Source organism: Rhipicephalus microplus, chromosome 10 (assembly GCF_043290135.1).
Source record: "Rhipicephalus microplus isolate Deutch F79 chromosome 10, USDA_Rmic, whole genome shotgun sequence".
NCBI lineage: Eukaryota > Metazoa > Arthropoda > Arachnida > Ixodida > Ixodidae > Rhipicephalus > Rhipicephalus microplus.
Window position 1 is genome coordinate 84,722,960 of NC_134709.1, and position 17,061 is coordinate 84,740,020.

The 17,061-nt window shown below is 44.3% G+C and overlaps 1 protein-coding gene across 2 annotated transcripts in view; it reads right to left on the reverse strand.

The window, feature by feature from the left end:
- Window positions 1-17,061, reverse strand: part of Spt5 (Transcription elongation factor subunit Spt5) — a 55,207-nt gene that overhangs the window by 15,106 nt on the left and 23,040 nt on the right. For both annotated transcript variants that reach the window (XM_075875824.1, XM_037432727.2), the window contains exons 11-16: window positions 13,660-13,811; window positions 11,894-12,049; window positions 9,479-9,576; window positions 6,963-7,032; window positions 4,819-4,944; window positions 3,321-3,446 (exon numbers count right to left, since the gene is read on the reverse strand). In XM_075875824.1, coding sequence (XP_075731939.1) covers window positions 3,321-3,446; window positions 4,819-4,944; window positions 6,963-7,032; window positions 9,479-9,576; window positions 11,894-12,049; window positions 13,660-13,811 — 728 coding nt within the window. The remainder of the gene's footprint in view (window positions 1-3,320; window positions 3,447-4,818; window positions 4,945-6,962; window positions 7,033-9,478; window positions 9,577-11,893; window positions 12,050-13,659; window positions 13,812-17,061) is intronic.

Consider the following 17,061-nt stretch of genomic DNA (forward strand, 5'->3'; position numbering starts at 1 on the left):
TAGTTAATTTCCGCGTCATAGGTTTATAACCCGACCTATCGTGAGCGCTGACTGTGTAGTTCATAATCTTCACCTTTGCATACAAACAATAATATTCATCATTATTGTTTGTCTAGACAGGTGTCCCATTTATTGGCTCATGAGCCTGTGTTGTAAACCCAAGAATCTTACTGCCGTACTTGAGGTCACTTTATAAGCGTACCAGGTGAGCAAGACAAGTTAGTAAGGACACAAACAGTACATGTCGAACTTCAAGTGAGACGCAGTAGTTACACGACTGTAGGTAAATCCATTTAATCTCAACTTAAACCACGAAGTTGAAAGGACAACTTAATAAAAACAAAGTGACAACTAGTATTGCCAATTACAGTGGAACAAGCAAGAAATGGGGGATGCTGTGGCACGCTTATGACATGGCATTTGTATTACAGCTTTGCCCAAAACATATACCGTAGTTTCTTGATTGTAATGCACTGTCCCGTAAAATTCGCAGAGTTTTCTAAAAATGATACTTGCACATTGCTGCAAAGCTGCCTTCCCTACATAGCTGCAAAGCAATGCCCCAAAGGCAACTTCGCGCACCGAAATCTGCTTATGATACTTGCACATTGCTGCAAAGCTGCCTTCCCTACATAGCTGCAAAGCAATGCCCCAAAGCCAACTTCACACACCGAAATCTGCTTATATTTTTGTCTTGACTTTGCAAAACCACATTGCTAGGCTAGTCGGAGATACATCCTCACTTAGTGTATTCCAGCGTTACTTTTTACGAGAACAGGACAGAGTTGCACGATAGGATGAACCCTGACTTCAACTATGGAGGAAGACGATGAGTAGTCAGTCCAGGAACTTCGTAAATAAATTTACTTAATGAAATGCACTCGTCAGGAAGTATATTTTTTTCTTTTCCTTTTTTTGCAGTGCTATTAGAGGGGTTATTCTACAATATTCTAGGATTTACAATATTAAAAGAGTGGACTTACAATAGTGCAAATATGTCAAAGTAAAGAAAAAAAAAAGGCCATAGTTTCATTTTTGATTTCTGCGACGTCTCCGTGCATGATGCCACAGATTTCAAAGTGTGCTTTCTGTATTTTGGCGACACTGGCTCAATAAAATTTCCTGAATCGTTTTACGTTGTCTATGGCTCTCTTGGAAGATAATGTATTTCATTGTTACTGATTAGGAATGATGTAGGGCCTACTGAATGCCGTCATAACCCATGACGTTGAGACAGTACCGTAATTACTCGAATCTAACGCGCACCTTTTTCCGGTTAAGCGAGTTCATAAATCGCATGCGCGTTAGAATCGAGTACGAACCAAAAAATTAAGGTCAATCTATTGCCATCGGTAAATCCAAAATGGGCGCCCCCTACGTGCGTCGGCATGGCGCGTCGGCCATTTCTGCCTATGTGTTTCCCATGTGCGGCACTTCGTACGTGTGCTGAGAAGTTCGTCATCTAGTAGTGCATTAGCATCGACGGCGTGGAAGGGCCAACTCCAAAAACTCGAGTGCACCACGATGCCGCTTTTAAAAGAAAAGTCATCGCGTGTGCAGAAACGGACGGAAATCGGGCCGCATCGCGGTCGTTCGGAGTTCCCGAAACGTGCGTGTGGGACCGGCGGAAACAAAAGCAGAAGATTGTCTACAGCAAAGCTTCACACTAAGGCTTCAGTGGACTACAGCAGGGTTGCTTTCCGCAAATTAAAGAGCTGCTCGGCGAGTATGTGCTTGAGCAGCGAGCGGCACAGCGGCCCGTGACGACAGAACTGCTCCAAGTGCGGGCTATGCAATTAGTCTTAGAAAAAGGTCTAATGCGGAGCCAGTTTATAGCGAGCAGGTGCTGGTTAACTAACTTTATGAAGAGGAAAGGCTTTTCCCTCCGAAGGGGAACATGCATATGCGAAACGTTTTGCGGAGGAGTACGATGAAAAGCTTCACAGTTTTCAGAGGTTCGTCCTAAACTTGCGGCGCAACAACGGCTACCTGCTTGGGAAAATCGGGAATGCCGATCAGACGCCTCTTTACTTCGACATGCCTGGCACCACAACTGTCGAGAAGAAGGGGGCGAAGCAAGTTCGCGTGCTGACATTGGTCCACGGTAAAACTACAGTGACAGCAATGCTCTGTTACACGTCAGATGGGCACAAGCTTCGCCCGTACCTCATATTTAAATGGAAGACGCTCCCGAAAGGAGTCGTTTTTTCGACTGGTGTGATCATGCAGGCCAGCGAGAAAAATGGGTGCGCGTTGCAATCGATGTCTTACGTTTTTTTTTTTTTTTCGTGTTGGAAATCAAGTGCGCGTTACAATCGAGGGCGCGGTAGAATCGAGTAGATACGATAGGTGCGAGCATACCAGGGTGGCATCGAAGCCAGCATTTCCTTTCGCACATTTCCTTTCGCACATTTCCTTTCGCACAATTTCAAAACCAGCTCGCACAAGCGAGCTGGTTTTGAAATTGTCAAAGAGCAACTTACTATTATGAGACAAATAATTTTTCTTTTTAACCTTTAGAGAGTTTTTACCATACGTGCACAGCGGTGGTGTTGGTCCCCCAAGGTTCATTAGCTTACAGGTACGTTTTCGACCTTGCATCAGAAATTTTGAGCCATAATCATGATTCATGCTCACTGGAAGGTGCTGCCACCTTCTCGAACTTACGAAATTGTATTACCTTCTTAAGGAGATAAACAGAATCGATTTCTAACTTCAGCACATCGTGCAGTTTGCAGAAACGCCGATAGTCAACTCCCTTCCGTGGTTTTGATTTCACAGTGTTACCGCAACAGAGGCGTGCAAAATTCGATTTTCGTCCTTATCAGCACTTCCTTACAGGGGTGGAAGAAGACGATTTCCATCTTTATTGGTGCTGCTCTTAGCTTGTTTATCACCGACACTCACACGGTACCCACATTCCACTGGGGTTACGGAGTTCACTACGCTAAAGCCAGCTGCACACAAAGAAGAAGTTGTGTGCATCCCAACACAACTTGTCGTTCCTAGGGAAGGATGGGCACGTGCTTTATGTCACAGCGGCCCAGTGTTGCTCACAACAGAGGCACCAAAGGTGATCGGTAGGCCATCAAAATCAAAATGATGTGTATCACTGGCCAATCAGAAGTTCCACACTTAATTTTCTCTCTGTATGAACTGAGTTGCAATATCTTTCCTTCTGCCTATATTGATGCGCATAAAACAAACAAACAATGTAGAAAACAGGTGCAGTAGGACCTTAACAAAGAGAAACACTTTAATTTGCACTGAAAGACAATAGCTCAGACTAGCTCATCCCAGCTCTGAATGTTAACGCTCACCCGAGTGCTGCCCGCAAGCAGTAGATGCCTCGTCTTGCAGACGAAGATGCCGCCATTCTCGAGCATCATCCGAGAGTGGAGGAAGGCGAAGTTGCGAAAGATGTGCTTCACGTCTCCTTGTCGGCCCTGAGAGAGAAGGCAGCGGATCACTTCCACCAGCCACTGCATTTCCTCTTAACCACTAAAGAGTACGAAACAGTGGTGTGGTGCTGTCCATGAATGTTTATTAATGTTTCTAAAGCGAGCAGGATTAAGTATTTAGCTAACTGTCGCTTATATTGAACGATCTCTGGATATTGTAAAGTTTGTATGCGGATACATAGTGTGAGAAGAATGTGTTGGAAGTGAAACAAACGCATGACTGTTTCACATACAATTCAGACCACTTATAAGGTAGCAGCTTACGGTGCAGAATAAGTTATAATGCAGATTATTTTGACGCCTGTTCGCCCTCCCGTACGACTCCGTTAGGACAAATGCCACTTATTCTGCCATCCACAAAGCTGAAAGACTGGTTATAATGCAGCAGCCAGAAAATTATCAGAAAAGCAAGGAAGCGAGTGCGTTTCTCGGCCCCCCGGCATTACGAAGGACAAGGGGTGGTGCAGCGAACAAACAAGAAACAGCGAAGAATAAAACATGGCTGATGCCCTGTCGTAAGAATCTTTACAACACGAGTCATACGTGTCTTCACAGTGGTAGATAAGCCTTTCGTGCGCATCGTGTCGCTGCAAGGGTGCAGCAAATGAATGCAACAGCAATAAATTGGAATGTCCCACCAAGAATGGTGAGCAGCTCGAAACTTGCAGCAGGCTGCTTAAGCACAAAGGACGCACGAAAAGAACACACATAGTAAGAGCGCAAACTATTAACTGTCACAGCTCTTACTTCGTTGCGTTTGAGTAGCACGCTCATTTAGAAAATGTGGCCACTGCAGCGAGCAAAGTGACCCTCGTGCACTCTGTAACTTACACGCACACTTTTCGTTGAAAGGTCAAGATGTACAAACTGCCCCTATCGCAAGATAAATGTGCCTGTATGTGCGATCACGCCCTGCAGAGCAACACAGCGAGCTGTGTCAGCTCATTGGAGCTTGACAGCCGCAATGTCGACAATGATATCAGCGCTTAAGGGTCGTGGTGCTGGGAGACGCAAGCCCCGACGTCAAAGACACAGGGTGGTCTATAAAAAGTGAGATGTTTTGGGGCATTATTTGGAAACACGCAACCAATCTAAAAGTGATTTTCAGAAAAACTGAACGGCTTTTAGGGGCACTGTTAGGCACAAGATATTAGGTACTAGAAACTTCATAAAGAATTTTTATGAAGCAATGTAAATTATGAAAATTTTATACTGAAGATTGAAAGCACTTCTGCTTACATATGGCGCAAACATTTTGGTCAAGTTATCGCCTAACCGCTTATATAAGTTGAAATACCCGTTTTCAGGGGCCTTTAGGCAACAAAATAAATTAACAAAACACGAAAAAGCAGCTCACAGAGTGTGGCCCGTCGATGACCTTGACGATGTCTCGAACCTGGATCTGATTCTGGTCCGAGTCTAGCGCGACTGCCTTGCGAGCGTCGCACTTCTTGGTCACCGACTGATGCTTTACCTGGACAAGCTGCAGGGCAATGTGGTAGAACAAGTGTTAACACCCTACTGGAGACAATGTGAAGGGTACACTCAAACCTCATTATAACGTAATGGAATATAACTGATTGATATGTGGGGTTTAACGTCCCAAAACCACTATATGATTATGAGAGACGCCGTAGTGGAGGGCTCCGGAAATTTAGACCACCTGGGGTTCTTTAACGTGGTAATGGAATATAACGAAATAATGGATATACCGAAGTAAATTAAATTCCCCTTGAAAGCTCCATGAGAACCATGCCTTTTACACCTTGTTGTAACGAAGTGAAATTGAGCGGTAAATGAATATAACAAACTAAATTAGTCTATCAAATAGTCTACAAAAAAACGACCATAGTGTGTTAAGTATATCGGTTTCTGCGGAGTTTGACGCTCATTCGACGTGGCTCTTTAAAAATTACCGCACCGACCTTACAGCCATGTCACGCGCGGCCGAGAGAGCTGTTCTCCTCACACAGCCAGCGGAGAGGATTGAGGAAGCACTCAGCAAGTCACATGACCGAGAAGCGCCGCCGCCGTGCAAAGCTATTTCCCTCTCACTCAGGCACCTTAAAGACGGCGGCAACGACTGCATCTCCGCTGCTACCTTCTGCACCAAGAAAGGAATACTCTCCACGACCGCTTTCTTTCTTTTTTCCTCTCTCTCCGCGGGCGGCCTTGAAAGGAGAAGAGTCTCAACGTGCAGAGACAGAAAAGGGAGAAGCATGGCATAGGCGCATCGCAGATCGGCATTTGAGAGAAAGCAAACAATCCGCGACAGTCGTTTATTTCCTTTTCTTCTTTTTCTTCGCGCGCAGCAGTTGAGAGGTGCCGCCGCGGGATTGGGCATGGTGCTGAGAGCATTTTCGGAGCGCGGTAGGTTTGCATTAACCGTCACAAAAGCTTGCGCGTTCGAATTACAAGGCGTTTTCGCCCATTGGAATACACATAGCTTTGACGGGGCCTCAGCGTGAGTTCGCATTAACCGAAAGTTCGAATAAAGCGTGTTCGAATTAATGAGATTCGACTGTCTTTATTTTCCGTCGCATGCGTGGTCGCGTAGCAGTACATCGGGCCGCGAGGTGGTTGCCTTCTTTGCAAGCTTATAGGTGTGTGCTCATCTGAGCATACATTGCCACAAACTGTTATAATTGATATAACAAAATAATTGTGGCTCCCCTTCGTTATAACAAGGTTTGAGTACATCCAGAACTTAGCATGTTTGGTAGAATTATTAGGCACTTTTAGTTGAGCATTCTCAATCCGCTCCGGTCAGACCTGCGTGTGCTAGCGATTCACACACAACCGCATGGAACGAACGATTGCGCGGGCAACTGAACGTAGAATACACTACTTGCAACGCTTGCAAAGTCAACTGAGAGGAGCTTGGAGGTTCGTCTACGTGGTTTCACCACCAGTTTGCAGCCAAGCTGAGTGTGTAATGGCAAGACACGCTTTTCCAAAACATGAAATCTATGCAATTCTCTGCACTAGCTTGGGCCTTCATATGCAAGCGTAGCAGAGCGTAAGTGATGCCCAGCTAAATGTGTCTATAAATTGCTCAAGTGGTCAATTAAGAGGAAAACAAAACGTAACAAAACAGCAAAGAGCAGTTTGCACTACACACTTAAATTGAGAAGACGATATTCCAGTTGGGATTCAAGATAAAGAATTCCACATAATTAACACCTCGGTGAAAGCTAAGTTAATTCATCGGTAGTACCCAACGACCAAGTTTGTTTCTTCAAGCAATTATGCGTACACATATCCTAGGCAAGGAATATAACACAACTTCTTAGTAGTTTCAGTTGGTGTCTCCTCTTTATCTGAACCATTCGTTCCTCTGTGTACCCTTACCTTGTTCAAATGTTCTGTTTAAGTATAGCACTAAAGAGGGAGTAGGAGAATAAGGAAAGCTGACAGACTCATTGATTGATTGATTACTTGATCGCAGGAAATTAGCTCAAAGAGACAGTGCAGGCACACTAGAGTACAAGTAGCGCCCACCTTGCCGTGCATGTTGAGCACCTGGAAGTTCTCCTTTTCCAGTCGCACGATGACTCCCACAGTCTGGGGACTGCACAGAACAATGGGGCCCAGGTTCGGTAAAGCAACTGCATTGTTCAACGCTACACTTAACCTTCTCTGACGCTATGTTTGCAATTGTGTACACCGCTTGCTTTAGATGCGAAGCATCACTTGCTCAGGCCTATGTACCATGGCATTAGCGGCGTCCGCACTCTCACTACGCATGTCTTTCTTCTCTCCAAGTGCTGCATGTTACTCTCTCTACTTCTCTCTTACCACCTGCTTCTGCTCACTCCACCCCCCCTCCCTTTTTCCTCTAGGTATCCCTCTCAGCAGCGTAGTGCATCCCTCCCAATGGAATTTACGCCTCCATTGCGCATGCACGTCTTCTCCCCATCTCTCTCGTCTCGCAACGCGGACGCAGGCAGCGTCTGCTAGCGAGCTTCTTGATTGAAAAAACTGACTGCTCGCACTGCCCAACCATTCACTGGCTACCCCCCATATATAGCAACTGGATCTCAATTTCTGAGGTAGTGCATGCGGGAGATTTCTCCAGTGCAATGTCGAACAATGAAAATTCGCAGTGTGCACATTGACTAAAAGTCGACTTGTGGGTCCCTGTGTCCAGCCGGAGTATTCCGTCTCTCACTGCCCACTAGCAGCGATATGTTCCAGAAGAAAACACCGGTTCACCACTGCGTCCTTTGCGCCTCCCCAGGTTTCTCTCCCGCGCAACGCTGCGATGTGCGCCAGTGTCAACGTCGCCGCCAGTGTAAGCGTTAAAACTTGCTACTTCACACCTATACGTAGTTCCTTTCATTGGAAGATGGCATAAGTTTTTCCTTTTGTTTGAACTAGGTGCCAAGAAAGAATGCGATACATTGAGCTATGAATGAATCGAATGCCCCTCATAACAAATTTGTCTTAATGTAACACCATTTGAAGTGCCCAGTTGCAGATGATTGATTGATTGATATGTGGGTTTTAACGTCCCAAAACCACCATATGATTATGAGAGACGCCATAGTGGAGGACTCCGGGAATTTCGACCACCTGGGGTTTTTTAACGTGCGCCCAAATCTGAGTACACAGGCTTACAACATTACCGCCTCCATCAAAAATGCAGCCGCCGCAGCCGGGATTCGATCCCGTGACCTGAGGGTCAGCAGCCGAGTAACTTAGCCACTAGACCACCGCGGCAGGGCCAGTTGCAGACGATCAACTTTGCTGAAAGCACTACCACATTCAACGTGCCACTTCTTTTGGGCCATTTTTTTTTTTCTTTGCTAAAAATGGTCATAACCAAAAATGAACTTACCCATTTCTTGCCTGACATTTCACCCTATTTATGCCACAACACAGCATCAATCAATTCAGGATAAATTACAATTTAATAAGGATCAGTTACTTTCACACATAAATGAACATTAAGACTTTATTTTTGTTGCAATAGACTATGGAGTGCCTTGTAATACCATATCAATTTGACACATTCACCGATAGTTCTTCATAGGTGGCATGTGAAAAGGTTAACATAATGACAATGGCAAAATATGGCAATACAGCCACGGGATCACAGTTTTGCAGTGTAGGTTCTCACAACAGAGGGGCAGACATTTGCGAGCCCAAGACAAAATGTTGGGACGAACCCACCTTCCACAAGCATGACAAATAAGATTCTCTCACAACTGAAGAAATAAAGAGTAAATTTAAGGCTCATTCTACTTTGTTAGACACAATAATAATAAAAACTAACAGACCAAACGTGCAATATAATTGTAAGTTCTCATTAATATTGTTTCCCTCATAAAACTGGTTCACTTGGTGCACCTACACACAAGCCTATGCCCAAGATTAACAGACTAAACATATTGGCTCTAATATTATATCAACAGATATACACTTTAAAGAATAGTTACTAAGCATGTGCGAATAGTCAGCTTCAGGTTCAAAAATAATAGCGCTTTGGTCAACTAACTTGAAATCCAATTTATCCAAAATACCACATGTTATTCAGAAAAACAAGCATGATTGTTATGACCCAACTCGCCTGCCCAATATTTTTACAGAACTAAAAATGGGCAAGTGCTAATGTCATTCTGTTTAGTTCCAATTGAAGTGGAAGCTACTGATAACCTGTAAAATACATTATATTCTCAATACAAGCTGATATAACAAGCTTTCAAACTTAAAAAATGAGGAATCAGTGAGGGGGTAATGAGTTCATTTCACCTTGATGTCGAGCTTCGTGGCAATGTGCATTTTGCTTGGACAGATGCACTCACGGTACAGCACCGCTCCACTGCAGCAAAACCGCCTTTACAAGGATCTACTCGTGGTTTTTATGTTTGTTCACTTCGGATACATAGAGATTTTAGATGACTCAATTTCACGTCAAAGCAAATTTAAAGACTGTGACACTCGTTTGACTATTTTTAAGTGCTCCAAACATTCGCACGTGCCTACAGCAAGGGCAGAGGGCAACAACCACTTACTCCAACTGCACCAGGTCGCCCCACTGAAACTGTCCAAGGGAATCCACTCCAGTCGCCATGTCCGCACACAGCTGCAGATCTCGAGGCAGCACTTTCAGCTGCAACAAACACCATGAATCCACGCGTGGCACCGTGAAACATGAGATTATATGCTCGTAGATGAAGTCTACATAAATGCAATTAACACACAACTGTGTACACCACTCATTCTTTCCTTTGGTAACGGCTTGGGCCTAAGAAAGAGCGAGCTACATTTAGCACTGGATGAAATGAACCTCCCACATGATGAATTTGTCATTTAACTTCATTTCGCACAGCAGTGCTGCGTACAATTACTTTGCTGAAGGCACTACTCGGTTCAATGAGTCGCTTGACGTGGCCTTTCCCACAGACCACGTCAAAATTATACATTTCCTTGCTCCAAATAGACATGCCCGAAAATGAACTTGACCTGTATTTCTGGCACAAGATTTTGCTCTATTAATGCAAGAACGAAGCATGAATGATTTCACAATAAATTGATGTTCAATTACAGCTTATTCCAGATTAGTTACTGTAGTACACATGAATTGATGCATTATGACATTATTTTTATTGCAATAGACTACCGAGTGTCTTGAAGTAACTAGCTAGGCATGTGCAAATGTGAATTTCAGGAAATGAACTGGAAGCGAATAGTTATTCGGTTCGAGTAAATTTGAATGGCCAGAAAACACTGCCGATCGGTATTCAAGGCTCCTGAGAACACGCAAGCCAAGCATTATAACATGGCACGCGGCTAAAATTTATCTGTGGTTCTCAAGGTCAGCTAAAAATCACTCTCTCTTCTCTCTATAAATGATGCCATATATCCAAATTTCTGTGCTATAAACCCACGTTCACAGCAAATGGCTGATTTGACTCATCATTAGATGCATAGCTACTGTGCTCACCACAGGATGCCACCATGTGCCCAGGCGCGCTTGCAATCGCACTGAAAATACTGTGAAAGCCCGCGCATAGTCCGGACCCGCATGTAGACCGAGGTGTATTTCAGGGATAGCAAGCGTTAGAAAAAAAGTTTTCACCCTAATATTGCCCGAACAAAGCAGTAACTAGACACATTTTTGACACACCTGATCATCGTCGTCTAATGCACATTATTCCGAAACTCCCTAGTCCGAGATGTCCTCCAACAGCACCTTATCTTTAGTGCCATCGAAGGCATGATGAACAAGCGCCTTGGGAATGCAGACCCAAGCTTCGGCGATCCACGTGCACAGCATTGCTGGCGAGGCCCGTTTCAGCCATTCGGCAGGGGTCACTTCCTACCTATGAACCTCATCCACTCCATATGCATGCGCTTGATGAAGTCCTTAAATGGTTTATTTAGGCACACATTAAGCAGCTGCGGCCGGAATGTGCTCCCGGGGCAACAACAAGCTCCGCATACAGGAGTTATGCAGCAGGTGACACCGAAACACGTCAAGCACGAGTATTGACGGAGGGCCCAGCAGTGCTCGATTGTCCCGAAGTCTCAATTCCGGTACAACATTGAAAGTGCTCCATTTTTCCAACCCAGAGAACTTCTCAGGCTGCTGCCCACAAAGAGAGCTTCTTTCCGTTTCCCCCAACTACGACTGCACTGCTCGTCTACTCCAAACATCTGCTCCGCAGCGCAGGTGCTGTTGGTTTTGGCAGCAAAGATCGCAAGATCGCATTCTTCTTTAAAGGCAGCCGAGTACCCCTTTTGCAGTTCTCATATAGTCGTCAAAAACAGGACCGGAGAACGTTATAGTGATCATAAGACTAACACCAGCGCTACCTAACGCTGAGGCCTGATGACGATGATGATAGCTCCGTGCAATGCCAAAACTGAAACTGTGAATTCTTGGCGAAAAATTATTTGGATCCGCATTGAGTTGGTGAAAAAAATTTCACACCATAAAAACTAGAAAAAGACCTTAAACTACATGCGGGCTTTTACATTAAGCCAGGTGCTCCAAGAAAAACAGGACAGAGGTCATGGTAACGACGCCCGCTGCCGAAGGGACGCATCTCTTCGCCCCCTTGTCATTCCCCTCTCTGAGAAGCTTTCGGGCCGCTCAGTGGCATGAAAAGTGAGAGAAAGCGCTTAAAGCATGCCACAAATTCTTGTAATCCCACTCATACTACCGTGGATTTCAAATATTTTTGCGGCATGCGATTTTTAAAACGTCACTCTATTTAATAGTGAAACAACTCTAACTCAAAAAAATGCCGCAAGGCCCCTTTAAGAAGGCTAGCTCCCTTGTAGTCAAAGACACAGGAATCATACTGACACATTTGCCACTTTCATACTGCATTCTATGCCTGAAGTTCATCTTCGCACCTAAAACTTGTTGTCCTTAGTATACCAAGTATGGAGCATAAGCTACTTGATCGAATATGATGTACCTCGTGCATGGTGAGATCAGAGAAGAGGACCACCATGTTGTCTTCAACTCGGACGATCAGGCCGGTGTCGCCCTCGAACCGCCCAGCAATGACCTTCACGTGATCTCCCATTTTGAAGTACTTCTTCAGTTCGTGCGCTTGGAAGTCGAGGGGGTCCTGCGGAATCCGAGGCACACGCAAAATGAGTTACTACCGGAAAATCGAGAAAACCGAATAGATTCAAATCGTCATTTTTTTTTGTCAGAATAACACCAGAATGTGGACACTTGTGCATCTTTTTGCTTCGTGTTTGTCCTTTTACGTGGCGCGCACCAGCGTACGCTGTAATGATCGACCAACTAGCCCACAAGCACAGTTTAAACATGACACAGGAAGTACAGTCGCAATGAAAAAGATTAGCAGAAGTGACCTGCGGCTGGATCCTCGAAATTGCGACATGCGGCGCTGTTCTCCACAAGGACACTAATAAAGAGATTGTCATGCACAATTCATTCTTCAAAGCAAGGGTGGCCGGCGGACTGGTAGAAAGTTCCTTTTTTTTTCTTTTATTTGTTGGCTGGAGCTGCAAGCAATCGTATCTTTAGAGCAGCTGTTCTGAAAATGTTATTTGTAGGAGTCCTTTCTGCCAGCCAGCTCTTCTTTTGAAAATTGAATGTGCTTGGCATTCTCGATGTCGATGTGCTTGGGGAAATCAGTGCTGCGTGTTACAATCTTGCGGCTCCAGCAACAAGACACTTGCGCCAATCTTTTCCTGTTGAGACTGTACATGACGTTTTGAACCTAAGCATAGGATAGTAATGGGTTAAATTTAAAAAAAATTATTAAAACAGTACAGCTACTCCTTGTTATTTTATTAATGTTTCATCCTAATTGATGCACATAATCAGTGATGATTCTAAAAAAAGGCCTATACTCCAGACTCTTGCAAAAGAATTAACATTCTGTGATAATTACCATCACCTTCATGACATCTATTATACAAGCCACCCTTATTCAATGTCTCGTGGTGGTCAGCTGTACAGTACATCCAAATAAATATGTGAACAAATAAATGAAGAAACTTCAAAAACTCCTAAGATGATTGCCAGAAACTGTTTGAGTAACTCTACAGCTTTATTCCTACTAAGAAACATACAATAGCTTCAATATACTGTGAAACCTGAGATAGTGCACGGCACGGGCAACCAGTAATTCCCATTAATATAGCTCCCATTGCATTGTTAACCAAAGAGTCAATGATGCCAACACTTGAGCTTGGCACGTAGGATTTCCCTGCCACTAGAATATGCTCATTAGGGAGCTTCGCTAACTCGGTGTGGGACATTGGCATACCTTTTGCAGCGCTTTATCAACTTCCTGCTTGTTACAGCAATAGAGATACGCGTCGTTTGCAGCAAGTTCCATCAGACTATTTCGCCCATCAGATCCCCCATCAATGCCGCGTCAGCAAAGCGTAGGGTGAGGAGCATTCGCTTGCTCAATGAATTGGCAAGGTTTCCTGCAGGGCACTGAAGTCAGCCACAGGTTTACTGAACGTTTTTAGCAATCTTAAGCTAATTATTGCAACACCTTCTTTGGTCCTCATTGTTAATTGTTTTACTTTAAACTTTGTTTGTTCATTTTATTTTGGTTTTGAGCATTGCTAGCCCTGTTATGGCCTGCATGGAGTGTGAGTGTGATCACACCACGTGACAAGCATGGATGTATGACAACCCGGGTCCCTAAAGTGCTTTGAACTTAAAAACGTGAAAAGATGCTGCACTCACCGTGAGGTCCTCATGTTTGGGCAGCATGGTGATTTTGTTGCCATCAATGCTGATGATCTTGCCCTGCAGGTGGACCAACTCACCCTCGGCTACTTCCACGTTGTCACCAGGGGCAAACGAGTGACCCTGCTCCTCCTTGCGAGCTTCACCCACTGGCAGTGGTCATTTTACCAGAAGTCAGGGACCACACACCAAAAGCAGAACACACTTTCTTTACTTCATTCTCAGTATGCGCATAACAAGTATTTTAAGGGGACCAACAGTCGAGCATGGAACGTCACGAGACTAGAGATGTACGAATAGTAAAGTTCGAATCGAATTTGCAGCAAAATTATCTTGTCAAATAATTTAGAATCAAACAGTATGAGTAGTATATACAGTCGAATCTCGAAAATTCGAACTCGAAGGGCCCGAAAATTTGTTCGAATTAAAAGAAGTTCAAATTAAAAGAAGTTTGAATTAATGAAAGCTAAGTAAACGGAGGGCTCCCTATGCAGTGGTGCATGTGCATTGAGCTAATACATGAGGGGGAAGTTTCACAAGAGTTGCGTATATTTACCAATCACAGGACATCTGTCGCTAATTGCAGTAATCGGTGATGTGCATCTGCACACGTTCGACTTGCAGCGAGTCAATCAATTTTGCACGCAGTTTGCAAAGCATGTCTGCTTCGGCTTCAGCATTCTCCTGGCAAGAAAAGTTGCGCGCGGCAATGTCCAGCACTGACACTCTCTAAAGACGACAACAACAAGGACTGCATCTCTGCTACTACCCTCTGCGCCAAAGCTGCAGCGTGGCCAGCATGTGATGAGAAAGGAGGAGCGTCTCCACGTGAAAAAAAGCAGACTGGCTTTTATTTTTCATTTTGCCATTGCCACATGCGCCGTTGAAAGGAGAATGGTTACGTGGCAGGGACAAGAAAGGGGGAAGCGTGGCACCGGCGTATGAGCCAACACTCCGCGACAGCTTTTTTTCCCCTCTGTCTCTTTGCCCGTGGCGTTAGAAGGAAAAGGGTCTTTATGTGGCAGGGGCGGGAAAGGGAGAAGCGTGGCACATACGTCGCAGATCGGCATTTGAGAGAGCGCAAGCATTCCATCGCAGCCTTTTCTTTTGTTTTCCTTTCCTTCACACGCAATGTTGAGATGTTGGAGGTTCCGTTGCGGGATTGGGTGGGGTGCTGAGAGCATTTTCGAAGCGCGGTATGTTCAAATTAGCTGTCGCAAGTGCTTGTACGTTTGAATTACCGAGTGTTTTCGCCCATTGGAATACACATAGCTTTGACGGGACCTCATTGTGAGTTCAAGTTAACTGGAAGTTCGAATTAAGCGTGTTCGAATTAATGACATTCGACAGTATCACATATCATTAAAAAAAAAATGTCAGAGTGCTTGTAATGATCTAACTAGCCTGGACAATATTTCAAAAAATTGGAGCAAGGCATTTGTACGTGTGAAAAGTGCAACCTAGAAGTAGTTACAGCGTAACTAAAGAAGCAAAAAACGAAGATAGAAAAGAGCACAGCGCTCTTTTCTATCCTTCGATTTTCGCTTCTGTAGTTACGCTGTAACTACTTTTAGGTTGCGCTGTTCGTACATTCAGTTATGTCCTACCAACTTGCCTAAGTTTCCACGCTTCAAGGCATCTATGAATGTCACTTTTTTGGTTATTGTTTGCATACGAGTACAATGGACTATCCGTAAACTTATATCTGTTAAACGGAACTGCTGCTTAAATGAAACAACTGCCTCTGATATGATTGGTATGTCACTTAAATGTTGCAACCCATCTCACCTCCTAGTAAACGGAACTTCTGGTAAATGGAATGCATTTAACCATTCCTTTCTGGCTTTGTGTAATGAGTGTCTACTGTACAATGGTGCAGTGTGCATGCTAAAATTTCTAGCAGATTTCCAGAGCTAATTACACCAACACATTTTTTTACTTTTTGGCAAGTGTTCGCTTCATTATTGATCATGTTCTCTTCTAGCTAAAAGGGTTTTCGTTGAACTCTTTGGGATATTGGATAGCGAAAAATTGAACAGGACGAACAAGAAATTTCGTTGCCCTGCTTATCTGTGTTCTTTCTTTGTCCTCTTAATCTTGCACTACCTAGTATCGAAGAATGGCAATTTTGTATGAATGCCTGATGATTAATTTACGTATGAAGCTTTGAGTACACTCAAACCACGATATAATGAACACAGATGCAACAAAGTATCACTTTTAACGTAGTAAATAAAAATAGTCTTGAATTATATATACATTTAAACCTGCTTATAACAAACCTCCATATAACGAATTCCTTGACATAATGAAGCTTTTCTGTTCTCTGCCGTTACTCCATAGAAGCACATGTATTTGCGACCTTAATATACCAAAGTAACAATGGGAGACATCCTTGATATAACGAATTTTTGCAACAAACAATCTAAAAATTTTTCTCCCGGATTCAATCATTTTGGCACAAGCATGCATCATCCACGGTTGCCCAACTGCGATGAAGTGGCTGCGGCGCGCACAACACGCTCGTGGCCAGGACAGGCTGGCGAGCTGGCGTTGCCGCCCTTTCGAGGAAGGGGAAGGGCACATCTGCACATGCACAGATGTGCCCTCCTCCTCCCTCGAAACCAAGAACAAGAAAAGAAAACTAGTTTTGCATTGGCAGTGCCACGCTGCATAAGAGGGCACTTTATCGAATAGTTCCTCGCGGTATCCATGTCGTTTGCTCTTCTTTTTCGATGCTATGCGTGCATGCATAGTTTCAATGCGCGCGCATGGTGTGGCCCTCAACGATGATAAGCTTCGCTTTTTTTTTTCCATGCGAACTTCGGTATCGTCACTACTAAGGGGATGTCAGATCAGGTGCTCACAAAAACTCCCCGACAGCATGGTGACAATAATTAATCTTCGGAGGTCGACTCGTCACATGCTTCCGTATAGCGCCGCACCGTGAATTCGTGCGACTTCTAGCAACAACATGGCGGCGCGTTGAATGCAATGCAATGAATGTGATAGCAACAAATCGCAATGTTATATAAAGTAAGGCTGGCAGCCAACAATTTCGGAACTACTACAAAAAGCTGGTGTAAGTAAATACCCCCACTCGAGGAATAAGTGCTCTTTTCACACAGTCTCTTCGCCTTGAAAGTGGACTGATGCTTGCTGAGACAGCAGGCGCACCAACCATCACGACAATGTCCTTAAAGTAAAAGTTTACTGTTGGTACTGGAGCGACCTTTCCTACCTATCATTTACTTTTTACAGCTCTTTGCTTGCATCTAACAGTATTCAATATTTAAATTTCATGCAGAGGCAGTTCAATTTGTGCAGTACCTGAAACCAAAACTTATAAAGTGCTCTGAAACTTCCTGGAAGTGGTATGATGAACGGACGGCTTGTGGA